The 20715-nt window shown below is 41.6% G+C and overlaps 1 protein-coding gene and 1 long non-coding RNA gene across 5 annotated transcripts; one reads left to right on the top strand and one right to left on the bottom strand.

Annotated features, from left to right (window-relative positions):
• Positions 1-1549: 1549 nt before the first annotated feature.
• Positions 1550-2296, bottom strand: LOC145434191 (uncharacterized). The gene is made up of 2 exons (XR_013913288.1): positions 2195-2296; positions 1550-1938 (listed from the first exon to the last, which is right to left on the bottom strand). It is a non-coding gene; the product is annotated as an uncharacterized LOC145434191 (long non-coding RNA).
• A 58-nt stretch (positions 2297-2354) lies between these two features.
• On the top strand, positions 2355-16265 carry LOC145434185 (monocarboxylate transporter 2-like). Of its 4 annotated transcripts, none has more exons than XM_080311512.1 (9): positions 2355-2632; positions 4902-5044; positions 5106-5280; positions 5346-5467; positions 7939-8163; positions 13847-14043; positions 14105-14330; positions 14399-14515; positions 15365-16265. In XM_080311512.1, the coding sequence occupies exons 1-9, from the start codon at positions 2355-2357 to the stop codon at positions 15715-15717; spliced, it is 1836 nt and encodes a 611-aa protein (XP_080167638.1). In that variant the 3' UTR covers positions 15718-16265. The 4 variants fall into 4 exon arrangements, with proteins under 4 accessions (XP_080167638.1, XP_080167637.1, XP_080167636.1 ...); XM_080311511.1 differs by having other exon boundaries at positions 13784-14043; XM_080311510.1 differs by having other exon boundaries at positions 13781-14043.
• Positions 16266-20715: the final 4450 nt, after the last annotated feature.

The raw sequence follows: 20715 nt of genomic DNA, 5'->3' as shown, positions 1-20715 counted from the left end.
ACAAATTATACGTGAGGTGGACTTTGGACTCTAGGAATGTTACTGATTTTGCAGCATTCTAGGTGCCTATCCGCCCAATAATAAGTCGCGAAATGGCCCGAGGTGTCGCAGTACTTTTTATCATGCGATGAAAAATCTATAAAACGGTGTCATAAAATACCAACGAAGGTGTTCTGATTATTCATTGATAGTCGGAGAATAGAACTTACAGCGATTGCAGAGACTAGAACGTACACTAGCGAAGACATTTCGAACCGACCCTTGCGTTGGTGATTATGAGATAGAGAAATGATCGACAATTTCATAGGCCGTGTCTATCGTTTCGTTGTGCCTATTATTGACAGATGTCATCGGAATATATGTGTAGACATTCTTTCTCGCATTCGAAAAGCGCTAGGTATACCAGTTTACCCTAATAACGCCACTCATGGACAGCCAGTGGAAGCAAAACACTCACGACTCTCACACTTGTTCGAAATTTGAACGTTGAAACATTGTGCAGTCCTCTCACAGGTTACGTCACAATGTAAGACATTATGTTGTGATCAGCTGAGTTTTGTTGAAAGAATTTTGCCGCCTTCAAATTTTCGTCACGGGACTGATTCAAACTTTTAGCTCTTGTAAAACTGCACTGTGTGCTTTGAGTTCTGTGCTGCCTGCTGAGCATGTCGTCGGATTACATGAGACTGAGTAATACTTGCAGGATTCAACCATTTCCTGTGTGTAAATTACAATGCTTTGTTTTCGGCTACCAGGCTAGTTTTCCCTACTAGTGTAAGCTATGTGTATTATAGTTTCACTCCATTCCCATTCCATATGCTTGGCTGGAGTTTATCGAGCATCTCATTACATGGCTCTACCGGGGCCTACGATACTACCCTGGCAGTGTCAATACTCCTATTCTTCGCTGCGCCGTTGTTTACTATTCCGGTACATCGGGAGAGTGCATCGCCTTTTACGTGAGCGGGCTTGTGCCGATTGTATTCAAGGCAGTAAACAATGTGTGAGATATTCAACAGCATATTTACAATGCCATATACCGCCCATTTCTAACACGATCTATGCATACTTTTACGGGTCTATAAATCACCCGGACCAGATTACCACGACAACCATTTCCAACGGAACAGACCCAACAGTCGAGCGATGAACAACGGCAGTAAGAACCCAGCTGATGCCAGTCAGCTGTATCAAAAACAAGTTACGTCATGCAAAATTCATCGCAAAACAGCCGTTCGCCTTACGCCTGTGCCGATATCAGTTCGTCTCTTTGTTTTTGGCAACCGATATATGGCGGCAATGCCGATAGTTGTTCCTTGGATTGTTTTATTCGTTCAAGTATTCTGGACAGAACTATGCAAGGATAGGCATTTTCAGGAATAGAACCACATGCTCGCTTTAGTTAATATTAAAGTAATTGTTGGAAGGTGTCTTGAGGACTACGGCGTAGTAGAGGATAAGTTTGAAAGTTTCATTTTACTGATTGTCAGCCCGTGATGTTAAATCTGCAGTTGTATAGAGGGCTCAGATGCTAACTACTGTAAACATGTTTACTGGTAGCGCTTCGAAATATATTTGACTACAAAATGCTGTTTCTACAATCTAAAAAGTTCTTTTGACGCTTAAAATGATACAATAAATTGCTGTAAAACGGTGGGGAAGAGGGCAAAATTATGCATCACTACAACTACACGATGATTTTCAGTCAGGTACATTGCCTCCCGATTGCGGAGGCGGCCGGCGTGGAAGTCCGAGTACGGTATTGAGAAATTCCGCCCATTCGGTAGATTCGTGTGCTTGTGATGGTGCTCTGTAGGAGCCGATGTGTCAGGTGTGAATGATTGTCGATCGATTTCGTCATATTGCGCAACTGTGTTTCATATACACTCTCCTTCAGTCAATGTTTCGTAACCCGGCGATTCGTTGGGTGATTGTCAGCTAATATATAAACCGTATGGTGTGGGTATTATTATTTCAGCATGTGTGTAATAGAATTGATGGATGACTACAGCTTGTTATGGGTATTTTTTAACCAGTTAGATGATCTCACTATTCCCAGCTAGCTATGCGAGTTTACTATGGGCTCAATTGCGCTGGTATTTGATATCTGTCTGAGATTTATTATTACCGAACAAATATTTATCTCGTAAAGCGAACTCCCGTCATATGTAAATATTTACCATATAAAACTTACGCTGCCTTCACAAGGCGATCCCGAAATAATTTGCGGCATTAGCCAATTGCGCAACTGCAACCCGGCATATCACTCCGCTAGCTTTGAACCATCTTGGATATGAGGATGACTTGTTTTTCACTTTAGAATAATTGTTTTGTGATGTAATAATATATCTGCAATGAATGAGTCAGATCACGAGGTCCTGCAGGCAGATCAGCAAAAATCCGAGGTCAACGGCGCTGCGCCGATGGCGGAAGCTCAACACATCGATGAATCGGTAGCGACAGATTCCGAAAAAAGTAATTCAGAGACAAACGCCGTTGCGACTAACGAAACATCGAATGCTTCACATACTCAAGATGAATTACATAACCATGTGACATTCAACGTTGACACTGGCAATGTAGAAAAAGAAGAAGACAAGCTACTACATCAATCAGAGCCTGCAAGGAAAAGGTGCGAAAATTCATATAGAATAAGTGGTCTCTAGGTAAAACAGGACTTTAACCGTCCGTGTACGTACGTCGTACATGCGTCAGAATGAGTAATATAAATTCGGTTTGTACTACAGTACTACATATATCTCTGTTGGTATACAATGTGATTACCCTATATACGCGCACGCGCATATGCAACGTTTGGTGCACAATTTCTTCCGGCCATGCGGATTGTAAGTGGTTACGGTTATTGCCGCCAATGCCGCGTCTGATTTGTTGACGTGATCGCAAATGTCATTGCAGATTCGACGGTGGTAAATATGACTCAAACGTAAGTATCACACCCCCAACCTCGAGCGTTTCTTCGTGTGCAAATATATACATACCTAATGCTGCACAGGCACCATGCGCAATGTGCAAGTGCTCGCACTGCCAATAATATCCAATTAGCAGCATGATAGTGCACATTATCGTGTCATAATGCATATGTATAAATATTTCTTTATTTGTCAACGTTCTCAATTAGGTTTGGTTACAAGAAATCGCCCTAACTGGGTACGGTACTTGGGTAAAATATTTGCTGTAAGTTCAAATATGTATCGTGCAGACTGTGCCATAGTGACGCTGTAATTATATTATGCTACAATACCCGAAATTGATTGTAATATCGTACTTTCTTCCGCCGATCACAAGGGTAATCACGAGTCATATACTCTCCTTCCATTACACACGCGGTGCTATAGCCACGTATATTGGGGGTTGCATCCTACCTAAAATACTTGATTGTATATCATTTCATGGTGTAACGAAATCATATTCATTAGGCGGATGATAGATACTATAGAATCCTGCAAGGATTCCAAAATGAATTGAAGATTAACGGGAAAGCCCATCTTCTGAAAAGCTGATTAACATTTCAATATTTTGGTGTAGTCTATGCCTATTGCCTATACTGTACGAGCAAGGGAATCATCCAGTGACATTCATATATTGACATTTTGGACAGTCGATGCCGAGATATCACGGAATTACGAAAATTTCGATGTTGTGCAATGCCTTTTGGTGAAAATTTCATAGCAACCAAATAAATCATACACTATCGGCCAATAGTTTGGCGATTAGATCATCCTATGACGAAGATTATTATCGCGTAATAATATACTGGCGCTCCCTTGCACGGATTAGCCCTATCGTTTTATACGAATTGCTCAAATGCTTTACGTTGAAATTATATGTTATCGCGAAATGATCCATTTATTCCGAACGCGTATACATCCACACTGCGCCTTTATCGCAGCAGAAATTACACGTTAACCTCATTATGCTACCTTAACAATGGTATAAACATTGGAGTGTATACACTAAAAACGAAAATCGTGTGTTTTGCCGATTTCCACCATTGCTTAGGTACGTGTTCACTGTTTACCCATTGAAATGCGCCTGAAAGCGAAATTTGATGCCAGAAAGTGCCGATGACCTAATTTGCCGCCTGACCCTTCGGTGTAAGTCTGGTAAATACACATATTCTACGCCAGGTGTCACCAACACGCGACCCGCGAGGTCACGTTTTGCGGCCCGCGATCTGATTTGAGATTTCGGAAGAACGCTAAGTAAAACATTTTCAAATGCTGAAATTGATTTCAATTACAAAATATTGTTGTTGTTGTTTCAAAATAAGCTATTCGCCTGTGCCCAACATCACTATTTCCCACGAGCCGAAACGGCTTCGGCGATGGCAACAGCATTCCATCGAGGGAGAGTCAGCTGATGTGAATGGGCAGTGGGCAATTGGGCATATTGCCTTGACGTGCAATTACACAGACACTGCCAAGACTGAGACGGTTAGAAAACGGCTTATGGCTTCCTCACAAGATCAATCTCTAGTATAAGACATTGTTTCAGCTAATAACGTGTCTCGCTATCCCCAATATCGATTCCTTAGTCGCTGAAAAGCGTTGTCGGGTATCATGCACAACTCAAAGTTCAAAATATAACGAAGTTAGTGATCATGAATTCATGACATTTCCTGTTGTATCTTTACTTCTTCATTAAAATATTACTTCTTTTGAGAAAACGATGCACCCATCGCCCATGTTACAGAGCACAGTGTTGTATCCAAAGTTCAACTGTGTGGCCTGCAGGTATATTTTGTCGCGATATTGTATTCATGCTGCACGCACGAAATTTGAAAAGTGGCCCTCGGCCAGTTTTGTGTTGGCGACTCCTGTTCTACACCCACGTATTCACGGTGCAGTGTCAAAGAATAAAAAATTAGTACTCATTTTAAGGGGATGTGTTCAAAACGTTCGCGGGTGGCTTGTGGTTATTGCCAGTTGGATTATTATGATACCTGTGGCGGGGACGCTGTCAAGTTTTGGCGTTCTTGTTGAATCGCTAACGGAAGAGTTTAACGCGACAAAACTAGAAAGCGGTACGTACTGGTCATTTCCACGCGCTTTCCGATTTGACAATGCAACTTTTTTGCTTTGTAGGCTGGATTGCGTCGTTGGCGTTTGGTTTCACTGTGGGAACATGTCCTATCAGTACGCCATTAATCACGATATTCGGAGCGCGGAAGCTCGCCGGATTCGGTGTGATATCCGGAACCGCAAGTCTAATCGCAACGTCATTCGCTCCTGTCATTTATCTTTTTTTTTTAACGTACAGGTGGGAGAGTGATTTTGTACACGGTTGAAAGTGGCTGGGATAGTAACAGACTCGTTTGCTTTCAGTGCGATGTTCGGAATTTCTGCTAATTTCATGTATAACTCTGCCATGACGTTGACCGGTCAGTACTTTCCTTCCAAACATCAGGCCCTGGCGACATGTCTGGCATCTGCTGGAATATCATTCGGTACGTGTCATTTTATGACTGACAACGAAATCAGACGTGACCTTTTGCGTCTGTATGCCGGCTTACGTGCAGTAAAGCGAGTGTCTTGTAATAATACACGCGCGGTTTAACGTGGAGCTCTGGTTTGACCATCGTACTATGACCAATCGGCGGGCATATGCGCAGTATTGAATTTCCTAACCGCATCCAGCGTATGATTTTGCGGAAATGAGCGGCATAATAGGATTTGGCTGAATGACGTCATTTCAATAACAATTGTAAACTGCCGTATCCTGTAAACACATTGTACAGCATGACGGATATTTTGCAGCGAACCAGCCATACACTCGCGTGGGTTGGCCATACTTATTTTGTTTCTAAATAAAGGCTGCTAACAGTCCGTATATTTGTACGTTTATGAAACATTAACATTGCAACATTATCACTGATCCTTGGTAGCGAGCGTGTGAGTATGCTAATTCAAACAGATACCCACTCACTGTTATGTACTAACTTGAGACTTTATTCATGCGAACTTAACAAAAGGTCCTGACGTGCAGGGCAACAGAAACGAATGACCATCGTCGTTTACTCGACGCAGAACAACACAATTCAGTAATTGTAATCAAGTAATAATAATGTCCAATCACGATACACATCACTCACCGTATATTTATGCCGTTTCTATTTGAGAGTTATATGCCGATTACTGTCAATCATACGATTCATGGATATTGCGCTTAGTCAGTAAATGTACCAATCGTTTTCGCAAACGGGTGAGGCTCGCATTTTATAGTCAACTCGTGTTGAAATTAAAGCTTTACTGTCGTAGTGGGTTTTGAAAACACCAACGTTCCAAACCAATCCAATGTTTTATATCAGTAAACAGTCATCTGCTATAACTTGAGGTTGAAGGGCGGTGTCGTATATTTTCTAGAGGTCATCAATATTATCTCTGTACGGTCAAGAGTCTCAGAGATTTGCTTAATTCAAATTCCATCACCTCTGTTAGGTAGGCCTACGTAGCTGGCGATTTTGAATTAGGAAATAGCGCTCAACGTTAGTCAAAACGTGACTGTATTTCGTAGGGAGATACTTAGCAATGGAAATCCCTCCTATGTTTTTGTGCATTTTACATCGAATTCTCAACGGCGGCCTTATGCCGAACGGCTTACAAACTCCTCATTTTATTGTACTGAATAGGTTGTCAGGGCTGCTCAAACTAAACGCCGAACTCGAGTACAAGCCCAGCCCTGATATGAATGCAAAGTTACTCATTGCATTGCGAAGCATACTCATTTTGTTGAAATCTAATATTGAATTTTCGGTAAATCTCTTCAAGAAACCGTAGGGTTTGGGAACGCAACCCATCAGTAACGGTGCGGAAATCTCAATTCCTTCAATAAATATATGCCCGTATCATTAATCAAGTGTTTTGGAAATCAATCGTGTCCGCCAGTTAGCTCATTTAATAAAGGCGAAGAATACAATACTCTATCAATTCGTAACATTGGCATAATCTAGGCCTATGAAAATATCGTATGATATTTTATTCCTTGTATGTTGTTACTGATGGTGTCAATTGAACTACACAGCATTGGTTATTGGTTATTAGGGCTGGGCATAATGATTTGAGTACTCGAATCTGAATCGAGTATTTATGTTAATGATCCGAGTCGAGTAATAAAAGACGATTTTTTCGAGTACTAAAATTAACCACTGAAAGTTAATTTATCAACGAGAAATTTATTTTTCGATACTAATTTTCACTGATGAAGCCTTGAAACCTTAATTGGCGGTATCGTAGCTTACGAAACATATGGTACAAACCTACGAAGGTTACTGGACGTAGCACATTTCCGATGTCACGATTATTCCACAACTGTCACCAAGTGAAATGAAGTCGGTCGCGTCCAAAAAATATCTAAGTATCTTTTATGAGATGGATAACTGGCATTATATTCTTCGTGGTGGCATTATAGAGATACACAATCTCTATAATGGCATAAACGGTACACAATTGAACTTTGAAGTATTACATTCTGTTATGACGCCATAATGAGTGATACTCGATTACTCGACTCGACTCGAAGCATATTACGTGATTCAGAATCGAATCACTCAGGAACTCGATTTGCCCAGCCCTATTGGTTATGCAGCAAACACAACACAAACAGTCACTTGTTAACCGCTTATCGTGCATATATAATACAATGCATTAGTTGAACATGTTGGAACAAGTCGTCTTAGCACATGACAGCCGTGATCTTTGAACAATGCGACCCTCGTAACGGAAGGGAGGGTCCATTGTGATTCAGGCCTGAACCTCATGATGTCGCGTAAGCATTATTGCCATTCGCGCCGTGTTCATCACGCTCAGCACTTTCTTATTGACATGTTAGTCACGCGTCTAGTAACATTTCCTCCCGAATAGCAGCCTACATGACGCGTGAGATATAGTGATTGTGAAAACATCTTGTATTATTGCAAAGGTACATTATTGATGAATCCCTTCTCCGAATATATGGTCAACGAGGTGGGCTGGCGGAACACGTATCGTATCCTATCCGGAATGGTGCTCGTGGTCGGACTGATCTGCATTTGTGCGTTCCGTCCCATCAAGACTCCGGAACAAAAAGTAGCCACGAAAGTAAAGCACGCGTCGCCGAAAAACAGGGATCAAGTGCTGGAGCGGGCGTTGGGCTCCAATAGGGACTGTGAGTATCGTATAACTGTGTTAGAGAAATATGAATTGCTTGGCCGCACCAATTGCAGTCGACACTCACGACACAATTACTTCGTTTCCATGTGCGGCCGACGGACGGCCGAAAGGCCATGGCGCATGCGTTGTACACGTGCCGGCCGTGTTTCCATGATCAGGCGTAATCCGACCGTGACTTGGCCGAACTAGGTGGGCGAAACATTCGCGATGACGTTTTTGGCTTGCTTACTAATAATTTCATAATCATCACGAGATTGCGATAAAATGACTCGGTAGGAATGAGCCGATACGACTTGTAGCGGTCATTCAATCAAACAACCCGCTTTGACCTGGAACACGTAGGCTTAAATCCAACATATAAAATGGTCATGATGAACCACTTTGCTTAAAACTAACAGAAGATAAAATAAGATGGAAAAAAGATGAAAATTAGGTGCTATATCTTAGTATGTGGGCGATATAGATTACAAGATATGGAATGACGCGGCCCGATCATTTCGAGCGCAGACTAGGAACTTTTTGTCTAGTCTACCGCTACTACTGTTTCGTCGTCGTGATTCAGACGTGGACTACCAAGTGTCTTGTTTATGACTTGCTTACCAGGGAAATGTGAATAAGTTCACCTAGTTTGTGGTCAAACCGTAGTTTTTGTCCATGTAACAGAACACAAACCCTCGAAATGTGGTAGCAGCGTATATGAGCAGATCACGAAGAAGATTTCAGTAGCCTAGGGCTGATTCACAGCATTACCGGTAGTCCGGTACTACTAACTTCCGTTCTTCCGTTGCAATCATAATTAAATTCCTGGTTTCTCAATGCGTCTAAGATCCGTCCGGAGCGTCAGCCATCGTTAATTTGATATGAAAAGTGTATTGTAAGTAACACATAGCAATCAGCTGGTCGAAGATACAGCGCAAGGATGGCGGAACGACCTAGCCGAATTATTCACTCGATGGCCGACAAGTCGGGCGACGTTGGTGTGCTGCGCAACAAAAATTCTCCTGTTCGTCGGCCGACTCTCTCGAAAATGGGTCCGTCGGCCGTGCATGGAAACGCAGTAAATAACCCTACCACAGAGATCCACCGGTATATAAATTCTAGACTTCTCTTTTCTGCCTTAGCCTAGCACTAAGCCGTACTGTGCAATAAGTCAGCATTACTGGAATTTAATGAAATAAGCACATGGGCCTGGCGGAAATTCCCTCAGTATTTGTGAAAGCATGAACGACCAACAAACATCATCCTATTATGACACCCGTGGGTATCGTAGCGCCAGCGCAGCATTTCGGCACTCTACAAATATGATAATATAATGCATCGGTGAATCGGCCGTGTAAAGTTGGTGGGCGGGCGCTGTAAAACACTTTTGACTTGAGAAATAAGCTGTTCTTGTTCACAGTGGAAGATATGCGATCGGTTCGCGTTAAGGTCATAAAGTGCATATTCGAGAGTTGCCTCTCAAGCCTTTCATCCTTAGCTCCCGGCACTGAGGACAGATTGCTGAAAGTTAGGTAATAAAATCTCGTAATAACAATCTGACTATAGAATGTAAGCATTCTATAATCCTGATCCTCGTAACGTACTAAATCCCGTTGAAACAGTAATGATCACGTTCATCTTGGGTTTCTGTGTGGACATTTACTTCCCTTTTGTAGGCACACGGCATATATTGGTCGTACGTCCTACATTGACAAGAGATAATGTAAAAATTATGTGAAGCTTTGTTTTCTAAAGGATTGATAGTAGCTCAACCTATACGGTAAGGATCTTTTGCGTACACTTGCGTAAACCTTCAACTCGCTCCATCACTGGTATATATAGACCAGGGGTTCTCAGCCATTTTTTGGCTTTGGCCCATCTTCCGGTTTGTGGCCCACCTCTTTTCAAGTCATGGTGCATTTCAATGTGTGGTAGGTTAATCGCCGCCGATATGGCTATTTCTCTATAATATACGCATTTTTCTTTTATTACTGTTCAGTGTTCATACTTAAATGTCGATCTGAGGGAACGTGAAATCGCGCGAAGCAACAGACAACCAACGAGATAATTATTACCAACTTAGAGCTCTCCCAATTGTGGGTTAGGGGTGCGAAAGTTACGGCCCTTAAATATCGTAAACTCTTGCGTACATCTTCTGTTCCACACAAGTCACGAAACCCAATGATCCGATCCCCGCATTCACTGTCTGATTGGGGCTTTAATTCCACTCTGGTGGAGAGTATTATACCCATTCTGGGCCCGCTTCAAACAATTCTTTGATGAATGGGATACCAGAGAGAAGTGAAGAATACAATGTTGTCCTAATCAGGACCGTAACTGCCGCACCCCAAACTCCCCAATTGGGGGGGGGGCGAGCTCGAAGGGGGCCCAAAATTATTTCGTGAATTAGCATAAATTATAGAGTATTTTTTGAAAATTTATGCAACTTTATCAAAAACTTTTCGCGCTACGCGCGATTTCAAGTTGCCAAGTATCTTGATTTTTGGGTGCTCTTCCCCCAAGAAGTAATACACAAGATTTATAGAAATGGGCGTATCGGCGTTGGCCATTACCTGGCCACGATATACCAAGACATATAGAGTTTTAGGCCATGTAACATGCGACTCCAAGGAGTGTGCCAGATCGATTGACAGCGAGAAACCTTGGCCTAAAAGGACTGCCCTTATGATGACCGAAAACTTCGTTATATATACAAAATACACATAGGTTTAATTAGGCGCCTAAATGACTGACGCCAAATGTTCCTGTCATGGCAATCTGAACCTCACAAGACAAATACCATCCCACAGGGAAAATTATATGCCAGTGAAGAGATACCAATTGGAAATCGCGTGCGTCTTTTAGTTTAGTAGCATACGTTTGGGCGATTCTATATTTTTGATATAGCGGACAGGAGGTCACGAAATAATATCATAACAACGGTCTCTATAGTTTCCTTAAACACCTCACTCAGCTCTACCGGTAAATATGATTACGTGAGCAGAGAGGACAAGAAATGCAATTCCCGATCTTATTACCCGATTTTATCATGAATTATCGAAAATATTCGCGCTTGGCGCTGGCTCACTAAACCGTACGAATAATTAGGTGGCAAAAGCGAACACCGTGATTGGGGGTAGGTTTATTACCCTATGGGAGCCCAAGACCCAAGTTTTTTTGGGGGGCCTGACGAAGTGCTCTTTCGTTCCTGCCAACGGGTAGATGCCCGAAGATGTTTAATTATTATTGATGGGCCTACCTTTTCAAACACACCTCACTTACCTCTACCTGTAAATCTGATTACGTGAGCAGAGAGAGGATAACAATTGATAGCAATGTGTATTTCCGATCATACTGACCGATTCAATCATGCATTGTATAATTTTTCGCGCTTCGCGCGTGCAGGCGAGAAAAGCTGTTTCAGCTAACGGCCCCCCAGAAGTTCGATTTATCATCATATGGGGGCCCAAGAGCAACGTTTTTTTTGGGGGGGGGTGACAAAGTGCTATTACGGCCCTGGTCCTACTCAATACAGGTCCTGTACCTTTTGAAGTTACGATGTAATAACATTAAATCCAATATTACCACCAATTCATGTGACTCTTACATTATGTACAATGATTTCAAGGCCGGACCTTTTTAGACCGACTCCGAAGATTAATGTGCTGTGCCAACTCCTCAATTCATTATGACCCAGCCGGAATACTTGGATATTTCAGCATCAACTTTCAGTTATTATATAATCGAAATTATTTTCGTTGCTGTTGGCCGGAGGTTGTCATAGCTGGGGGTTCAAAAGCCGCCGTATCCCCATCCATTTCGACTTGTATATTCGTGACTCCATACGTACCATTAAGTCTCATCAGAGACGAATGAAAAGCTTTATGTAGCGTACGTATAATTCGATAACATCAATATTTTTTTTTAATATATGAACAAAAGAAAAATGCAACTAATCTTCACGAATCCTACAATATTCCAAATACCTCTGTGGCCCACCCAAATTACTCCTGTGGCCCACCCTTTGAGAACCCCTGATATAGACACTAATGACTGAGCGTTCGTTAGTCAGTTCTTAAGCTTTCCTTTGTTGATTGAAACATCTGTGTTTCAAGGTGCATCCGAATCGTGAATCGGTTAATCTAAGTGTATTCCAGACATGCGATAACGTAGTGCTGACCCGAGGGTGACGAAGTACTTCTATTTTTTCCGAGTATTTAAGTATACTATAGGTTATCACTACTCGTACTGTACTCAAGTGGCTATGTTTTAGGCTACGTCCACTTCTAGTTTTCAGTTAATTTAAGGCGAAACTACTTACTTATTGCACGTTGGGTTTCGTAAACTAAAAAGTGCTTTTGGGATGTGCTTTCATCGCTTTTATGAGTGAAATCATAGGACACTACGGCGAAATCATCATGGGCGGAAAGGCCCCTGTATCATGACAACTGAATATATTTTCGGAAGATTCCACCTATTCGTAGTGTCATCAGTAGGGCAAGTTTTTTCAAATTTTTTACGGCTTCCGACAGCTTCCTAAATACTCCGAATTTGTGTAGCATGATATTTTAAGATGTTTGTAGGATTTTTATCGCAACTTTTTCTATTTTTCATGCAACTTTTTACTGCAACTTCTATCAAGTGATGCGCAAAATGTATAGGAGTGTTTTAAATAACATGCTATAAAACTACTTCAAGTGCGGTTTTATTCTCTTTTATTTGCATAACAAAGAGCTTTGTGCTGCTTCTCAATGTTATATATGACGCAATGGCTGGTAAGCTCGATGTTCAACAGCGCCAACCAAGCACGACAGGGCTCGAACTATATGTAAATTGATCGCCTAATTAAATCTCTGTCGTTTAAATTTGAGTTAGTTTCATTTTATGGACGACGCGGCGAGACCGTCGACAATTACATTTTAACTAGGTTACCTTTTTTCAAGCTATTGATTTTGTTAAAGTCGCCAACACTGAGTTTTGCTGCAGTGGGTCGAGCTTTCAGACCTATGGGGTTTGTGTGTGGTATTTGACTTGTTTGGGGGAAGGGAGGGGGAAATTATCGCTTTGTTGTTTGACTTTTTGCGGGTATTTAATTCCGCATTGTGTTATTTTCTTGCTCCGTACCGGCAAAAAACGTAATTTTCGGCTGCCTCGCCTGTGACCGTTTGTGAAACGGGAAAGTACCAAAGTTGACAGCGACATGCTGTCACGTGGGTTACAAACCTAAAGTACAGTGATGTTTATCATGATCGATTGAGTATAGCCAAGCAAGAAATGGAACAGGCAAATCTTAAACTGTTAGGTTATACAACTTTCGAGTATCTCATTATAAATACAACATTTCACTGCAACTTTTTTAAAATTGAGTGCAACCTTCTCACGATTTTAGTGCAACAAAAACTTAGGCAATATAGTCTTTTGTGTTGGTCGCGAAGGCGCGTCTTGCTAATTGGAAAGTGTCCAGGTCCGCCTTCGATTAACCGCTTGAAGTATGCGACCCGTCGGCTGAATGTATTTTTTGAAACTACTTACTTGATTAGTTTTCTACATCTACTTGAAGTAGTTTAGACTACTTGCTAATTCTCCTTGTAACGGAGTAGAAATGCACGGCGTTACTTCTGCTTCTACCCCAGTAGCAACGTCAACAACGTTGACCACATCTGACGCCGACAACCCGACAATGCCCTCTTTCCTCGCAGTGGACAAGCACGCAATCAACGAATCTCTCCAAAACTGCACGGAGAGCAAGATCAGCCTCGCGGCGCAAGAGATCAAGAAGAACGTCTTCGACAAACGCATGTACGACTGTTCTGTGTGCTCCGATTTCTCGTTTATACTGTGGATGCTCGGCACTTTGTTCTGGAGCGTTTCTTTTCTGTTCCCGCTTATATTTTTAGTAAGTTACCGCTGACATGCGATTCCGACTGCGTAATACCGATCAGGTATGTTATTTACAGATCGACTACATGGGCACTATCGGTATCGACACGCAGAGTGGCGCTATAGTCATGACGGCGTACGGTATTTCGGAGTTTCTGGGTCGTTTGCTGTGCGCTACAGTGGCAGACAGACTACCTTTCGGGCTGTCTTACGTCTACGCTGTAAGCGGAGTGCTGATGGGTATCGCTAACATTCTGGCGCCGCAAGGGCAAAGTCTGGCGACCATGTACATATACGCGATAGGTATCGATTCGGCGCCCTTATCATCGATTTCGTCGCGTTTCGTGACGTGGCGCGTGTTTTGTTTACAGCCATCGGCGTGAACGCCGGGATCCTGAATTCGCTGATGTTCGCGACGACTATGCAACTGTTCGGGTTGGAGAAAGGTCGACACGTTTGGGGCTACATCAACGTGATGCTGGCTCTAGGTATATCTTTTCTGCCCTCTCTTTTTTCGTGCTTCGCCGAATGAGCATGCGACATAATGACATAATTGTAACAGTTACTTTATCTTATATAATTGAAGTCGGTTGCGGTCTGCGGACTGTTACATTAATATAATTCTTCTTCAGCGGTCTTGTTGCTAACACGTCGCTCTTCCAGTAGTCATCATACTTTTATAGCATTTATTGAACGGTTAACAATATTTAACTCGCTCTAAACGAAAATAATATAAACAAATTAAAGACAATACTTCGAGAACCGCCCATTTCCCGGGACCGTCACCGAAAACATGTGCGGGGAAAACCCCGGCACGTGACTGCAGTTATTCACCCGTTACAATAATAGCAGAGGTGGTCAGTGACGAAGTATACTTCTATTTTTTTCAGATAAAAGTAGGTTTTGGATACTTGCACCGCATACTCAAGTGTTAGTTTCTTTATACTTCTTCCACTTCTACTTTTAACAGTTTCCAGTTTTTGGGCAAAGCTAGGCCGAGAATACTTCAATTTGTACTTGGATAGAAATTTACGATGTTATGCTTGAGTATAAACGATGATTACTTTAACCACCTCTGGACATAATAGCATGTGACGCTTCAGCGTGTGGGTTAAAGATAGCATGAGGGTCTGGTTATGATTAAATTAGGGTTTAGGGTCTGGGTAAGGATTAATTTTGAGGTTAGGGTTGGCGTTATGAAGTCACATGCTCAAGCGTCTCATGGCAAAGTGTCGCATACTCCACTGTCGTTTTTCATTATGTCGCATATTCAATAGCTCAACTGTCGATCAACCAAATTTGGTGCCCCTTGTATTTTTAACACGTTTTTTCTTTAGGTATGGTCGTCGGTCCCGTGGTGGCCGGTCTCATATTCGACGCCACTCAATCTTACCAAGTAGCGTTTTACGTCGGAGGCGGTATGTTCATGGTCTCCGCCGTGACCATGTTTCTCTTGCCCGCTGCCAGGCGATTTTGCCCGGTCAAGGAAAGGGAAGCGGTCGGCAAGCGAGAACAAGAAATACCGCTCACGAAAAAGTCGGGCGGTCCCAGAAACTCTCTTCGCACGGCACTGTTTGCGAAGGACATGACGAAACGCCAGCACTCCTCAACAAAGCCTATTTGGAAGCCCGGTGCTGCTAATGAGGTCAGGGAGTTGAATGAGTTACACGAAGAATTGGGCCCTGTGTAGCATTCCTGTGCCATGTGCTTACAATATCCTTGGGAATATATCTCGTTCGTGCTGGAGGAAGATGGCTACTATGTTAGGGTTACCATACGTCCTCTTTTAAGAGGATTTGTCCTCTTTTTTGGCTTTTTTTAAAGTGTCCTCGGAGGACGCCTAAATGTCCTCTTTTTTGTAAATTGTGGTTAAATACATGGCTAAATCGACTTTGAGACAGTAAATCAGCACCCAAGTAATGCCCGGCGTGTATTTCGGGAGCTGGGCCAGTAAGTTGATCTTTTTTTCTTTTTAGTCAACCGTCCACGAGATCGAAAAAATTTACCTCTTTACAGATTTCCAAAATATTTCCAAAATATGGTAACCCCATACTATGTCCTTATACCATGCTTGTCTTTTCGACGAATGTGTGGCGTGAATTTTCCAGCTTCCGTTCTACCGAGCTCCGTTTTCGATTTTGCGTACAATTGGCTATATGTCATATGATGATGTTCTACACAAATACGATGCTACTATTTTTTCTTTGAAGTCGGAATTTAAATTCTTTTGGATTGCGATGAAGCGTTGTGGGTTTGGGATAGTGTCAGGCAATAGGTCGGTAATCGAAAGGATTAGCAAGTTATGATTACACGCGGGCGGCATCAGCTTCCTTTCCTGATGAATATGTGTTGCATGACCCAGTACAGTCATCAATTCAGCACATAGGCACTGGAACTCGCGATTATCGAATGCAGGTTCAATATTAAACGCTTGCCGTCATAACGGAAATAACATGTCCGCTCACGGCGGAACTTTTGCGGATGCGCTTGCACGATGCAGCTGTTGTGTGAGCCGTCGGAATGCGTCGTGATTATACTATTATAGGTGACCATTATATTATAATAAATAGGGCTGGACAAAATCGAGTAGGCTACCTACCTCAGTGATTCTAGTCTAAATCTAGTATTAGACGTCAAGTATTACTCATTGACACTAAGACATTATAAGAATAGGAATCGTGTGGAATGTTCAAATATACACATTTTATGTGACCACCAGGAATATAATGCCAGTTCTACATCGCGCTAAAGGTAATTTGGTGTTTTTCTACTAGTCCTTGTAATTACTTTTCGTTACAGTTGCTGCGGCTTGAACAAGATTTCGCATGCATCTCATTTGTACTATTACATACGTTGTGTGCTGCAACTATGGGTTGCATTTAAAACAAACGGTGTTTTAAAACACTTTGTTTAAAACATGTTTTAAACAAAGGCCTTTTAAAAAAAACATTGTGTTTTTTTACGTTGTAAAATTATGCCATAATTGTGTAAATGCTTTCCAAAAAACATGTTGTATGAGCCTACGGACATTTATACCACCCGATATAGCTGACGTATATCGATATGAGATGGTTGGAACTCTCAAAATAATCGGTTCAACATTAATAGTACAGATATTTTGTCAAATGAGCTATATTTACCCTATATTTTCAATTGTTAATATCAATCCACTATGACGTCACAATTGGATATTGGTGACGTCATGGCTTAAAAAAAATTAAAAACATGTTTTAAATTAGGGCCTTGTTTTAAACATGTTTGTTTTAAATTGATTTTATTTAAATACGACCCTAGCTGCAACACGACGAATCTAGGTTTTAAGACTTCCACAGTGTAAGATTATATCGAAACGATAAAAACTATCAAAGGGTGATATTAGAATAGATATTAGGATAGCCTACTATACCGACAAACCAGTATGTCAGTGATGAGCCCAGGGATGTCTAGAGTTCTAGATATCCCTGAATGAACCAGTGTATTTAGTTCGTATACAATAACTTATTGACTGGCTAACGTTGTGATAATTATTACGCTATTTTGTACACGACTTTGACACAAAGATAATAATTGTAATTGACTCATATCTAGAGGCAGTGACTTTATTTATCAGTCATGCATGGATGGATGAATTACCCAAAACTTGCTGAGACGGTATTTCCGAAATTCACAGTCATACATGCCCAGGACCGCAAACTAAGCAAGTTCTATGCTTCCAAAGTACAGTTAGTTTGACTTCAAATGCCTTGAAACTGAAATTACCTCCTTTCCTGTGGAACACACAATCATAAAACGGGATTCTGAATAATTACAGGCAAAAATGCTATTAGCATTAAAGCGGCATATGCGCTCTAAATATGATGTGGTCAAAAATTAAGGAGAATTAGTGTGAAATTTTTTTGGCAGCAACCATTTTCCTTAAAAGCCACCGCATTCAAACTGCATCAGTGTTCCTTTGCACTCTAGCTTATATCTGTGGCATCGAGGTCACCCCATAGGCCTACCTAAAAGAAAGCAATCATTGACTATAGTTTGCGATTAGAAGGCAGGCGTGCTTATCAGCTGTCATCTCAACAAATCATGTCGTGCAGCCCAAGTCATGTACGGTGATAAATGCGGATGTGCTAATATTGTCCTTTCTGTCATATCTGTGGACGTAGCGCCATTGCACCAAGGCTGATAAAATATACTATGACTTGTGGGGAAATTAATACGCCCATTATCTTCTTCGTCTGAGGGCAAGAAACTTGGCTGATTTGAGCCGTGCCCCATAGAAATGTTGTCGTGATATATTCTTCGTTTTCGTGATCCAGTTATATCAACTCCCGCGAGTAGCATTGATAGACGACTAAATGGCTTATGAAGACCCCTTATCCAACCCACAGTGCAGTACAACGGGTTCTCGAATCTGCCGCTAGATGAATGAGTTGTAGATCAATATCGCCACGAATAACGTCACAATGGATTGACATTTACAATTGAAAAATAGGGTAAATAATAAATATTGCTCCTTTGACGCAAAAGGCTTCCGACCCCAACAGAAAAAATATCTTTAACCAGGACTACATCGTTATGCAGCATTTTTACGGTCGGCGGTCATCATCATCACAACATCCATTCCTTACCGACTATACCAATGATCTGTTAAACCGACGACGATTTCGAGAGTTCTATTCATTCTATATTGTATATACGTTGACCATATAAGGTGCAAATCGTCTGTATGTTCATAATACAGGTTTTTCGAAAGTATTTACCCAATTATGGCAGAATTCTACAATTTTTGATAAAAAAAACAATTTAAGATTGTCATTCGAGAAGTATACATTTCTGAAAAGTTACTGTAGCCATGAAACATGCTGAATTGATGATAAGAATTAAAAACCCTTCGTCAGTGAATATGTGGTACAGAGTTGCGCAATATTGTAGATGATTCGAAATGATTATAAGTTACGCAATAGCTCTTCTGTTGAGTCGCTCTGTTATACGTTCATTTTTGCGCAAGTGCGCTTGATAACTAGGCTATTTTAACATTAGCACTTGATCACAGGATGTTGTTTCACGTTTTGGCGCTTTGTCGTTCTTTCTTATTAGACAGTAACATTTTTGATATTCACACCGCACAGCTCGTGTGGTAGATGCACTCAGGCAATAAGTGGTAATTGATCAAGTTAAGTGTTAATTAATAAATTGCTAGACCAATTCATACATATAATAATATTTCTGTCAACTCAAAACACCACAAGATTACGACACAAGGATGAAATACGATTACTTGGTATAACGACGTACGGCGAAAGTCTGTCGATCAAACAGACAAACATCTACTTTAGTCTACAGATGGTAATTAAAACATTTTATAGTCACTGGGCGTAGATGTTGATGTCGACCGCCCTAATAGCCTATGACTGACAATACGAATAGCACCATGGTCATGGTCATGGCCAGCCACCAGCTCCTGGTCAGGTCGAGACTTCAGCACAACTCGTCAGATCAGAATTCGGTCTTTTCACCGACTGTTCCAAGCCAAGTCATTCAAAAATACGACTCGAGTTCTCGCATACGGCCGATTAGCGCAAACTGATGGATGTCGAATTGTCGATGCTAGCCATTCAATTATTTCAAAGCAGGGGCTAATTATGACATCTCACCCCATCGTCTGTGGTGCAATACGATTACGGATTTCTCGAAAGTAGCGCCTTTAGTTGAAGAGTGCATTGTTGAGTGAAGTTTGTATATGCTGTCGTTTAACCGCAATTTTAATTAGTAAGGCTAATATTCAGTTTTGTTTCTATTCGTTGCCCCAGAGGTACTGCAACAATTACCGGCGAGACATTGAGTGGTCTCAGAACAAGGGGTGACGGGGTAGTCGTGGAAAGCGATACATCCAGGTGATCCTGAATCGCAGAATTGGTCCAAGTGGAGCGAGATCCGACAGGATTATAACATAATAGGCATCACGAATCCTGGCTATGTCATACCGACACCGACTCGAGCTAATCGTGGATAATTGCAAATTCAACCTTGAGGTGGTATAGGGTCACCCTTGTCGCTTGCCTCGGTATTTGTGCATTTACTATGGGTCGGATTCCTTGTTGCCAATCATGATGATTTTACGATACGACTAGTGTTCTCGATTCAATTTCTTGCAATCTGTTAATCTATTGTATATACTCATTTTACAAGACAGCTGGTGGATAAGAGCTATACTGTGAAATTATGATGCCAGTGATACTGTCGCATACATGCAGCAATGATAGCAGAACCTTGCACACTGCCTTAGCCAGAGGGCGAGCAAGGAGCCCTTGCCCCCTCAGAATGAAAATACAGAGTGCGTCTATGATGGCGTTGCCATATCTCCGGAATTTCCCGGTCATGTCCGGAATTTCACAGTTTAAACCGCGTACGGGCGGTAATGCTGAAATATGCCCAAATGTCCGGAATTTTGAAGGATTGAAGGAATCGCGAGCTGAAATTTTTTTTCGTTAATCAACATAAACAATATCTCGTTTTGGTAAGATTTATGCTACTTGAAATTTCTTTTTTTAAATATTTAGTGTGACTTTTATTGACTATAATGTGGGTGTAACCCTTTATCGCAAAAACTACAAAAAAACATAAATTAAAATAACTATCTTTACTGTAATAGGACTATAATGGCAATCGCAATTTTAAGAGAACCATGTATTCA

Source organism: Botryllus schlosseri, chromosome 2 (genome assembly GCF_051294905.1).
Source record: "Botryllus schlosseri isolate E-star chromosome 2, Bs_hap1, whole genome shotgun sequence".
Lineage (NCBI taxonomy): Eukaryota > Metazoa > Chordata > Ascidiacea > Stolidobranchia > Styelidae > Botryllus > Botryllus schlosseri.
This window is presented reverse-complemented; position numbering and strand designations above follow the sequence as displayed.

Coding starts and splice junctions, on each gene's coding strand:
- LOC145434185 (XM_080311510.1), top strand. CDS start 2,355: ATGAATGAGTCAGATCACGAGGTCCTGCAGGCAGATCAGCAAAAATCC. Junction 5,045..5,105: donor CGCGACAAAACTAGAAAGCG/GTACGTACTGGT, acceptor TTTGCTTTGTAG/GCTGGATTGCGTCGTTGGCG. Junction 8,164..13,780: donor GTTGGGCTCCAATAGGGACT/GTGAGTATCGTA, acceptor CTTCTACCCCAG/TAGCAACGTCAACAACGTTG.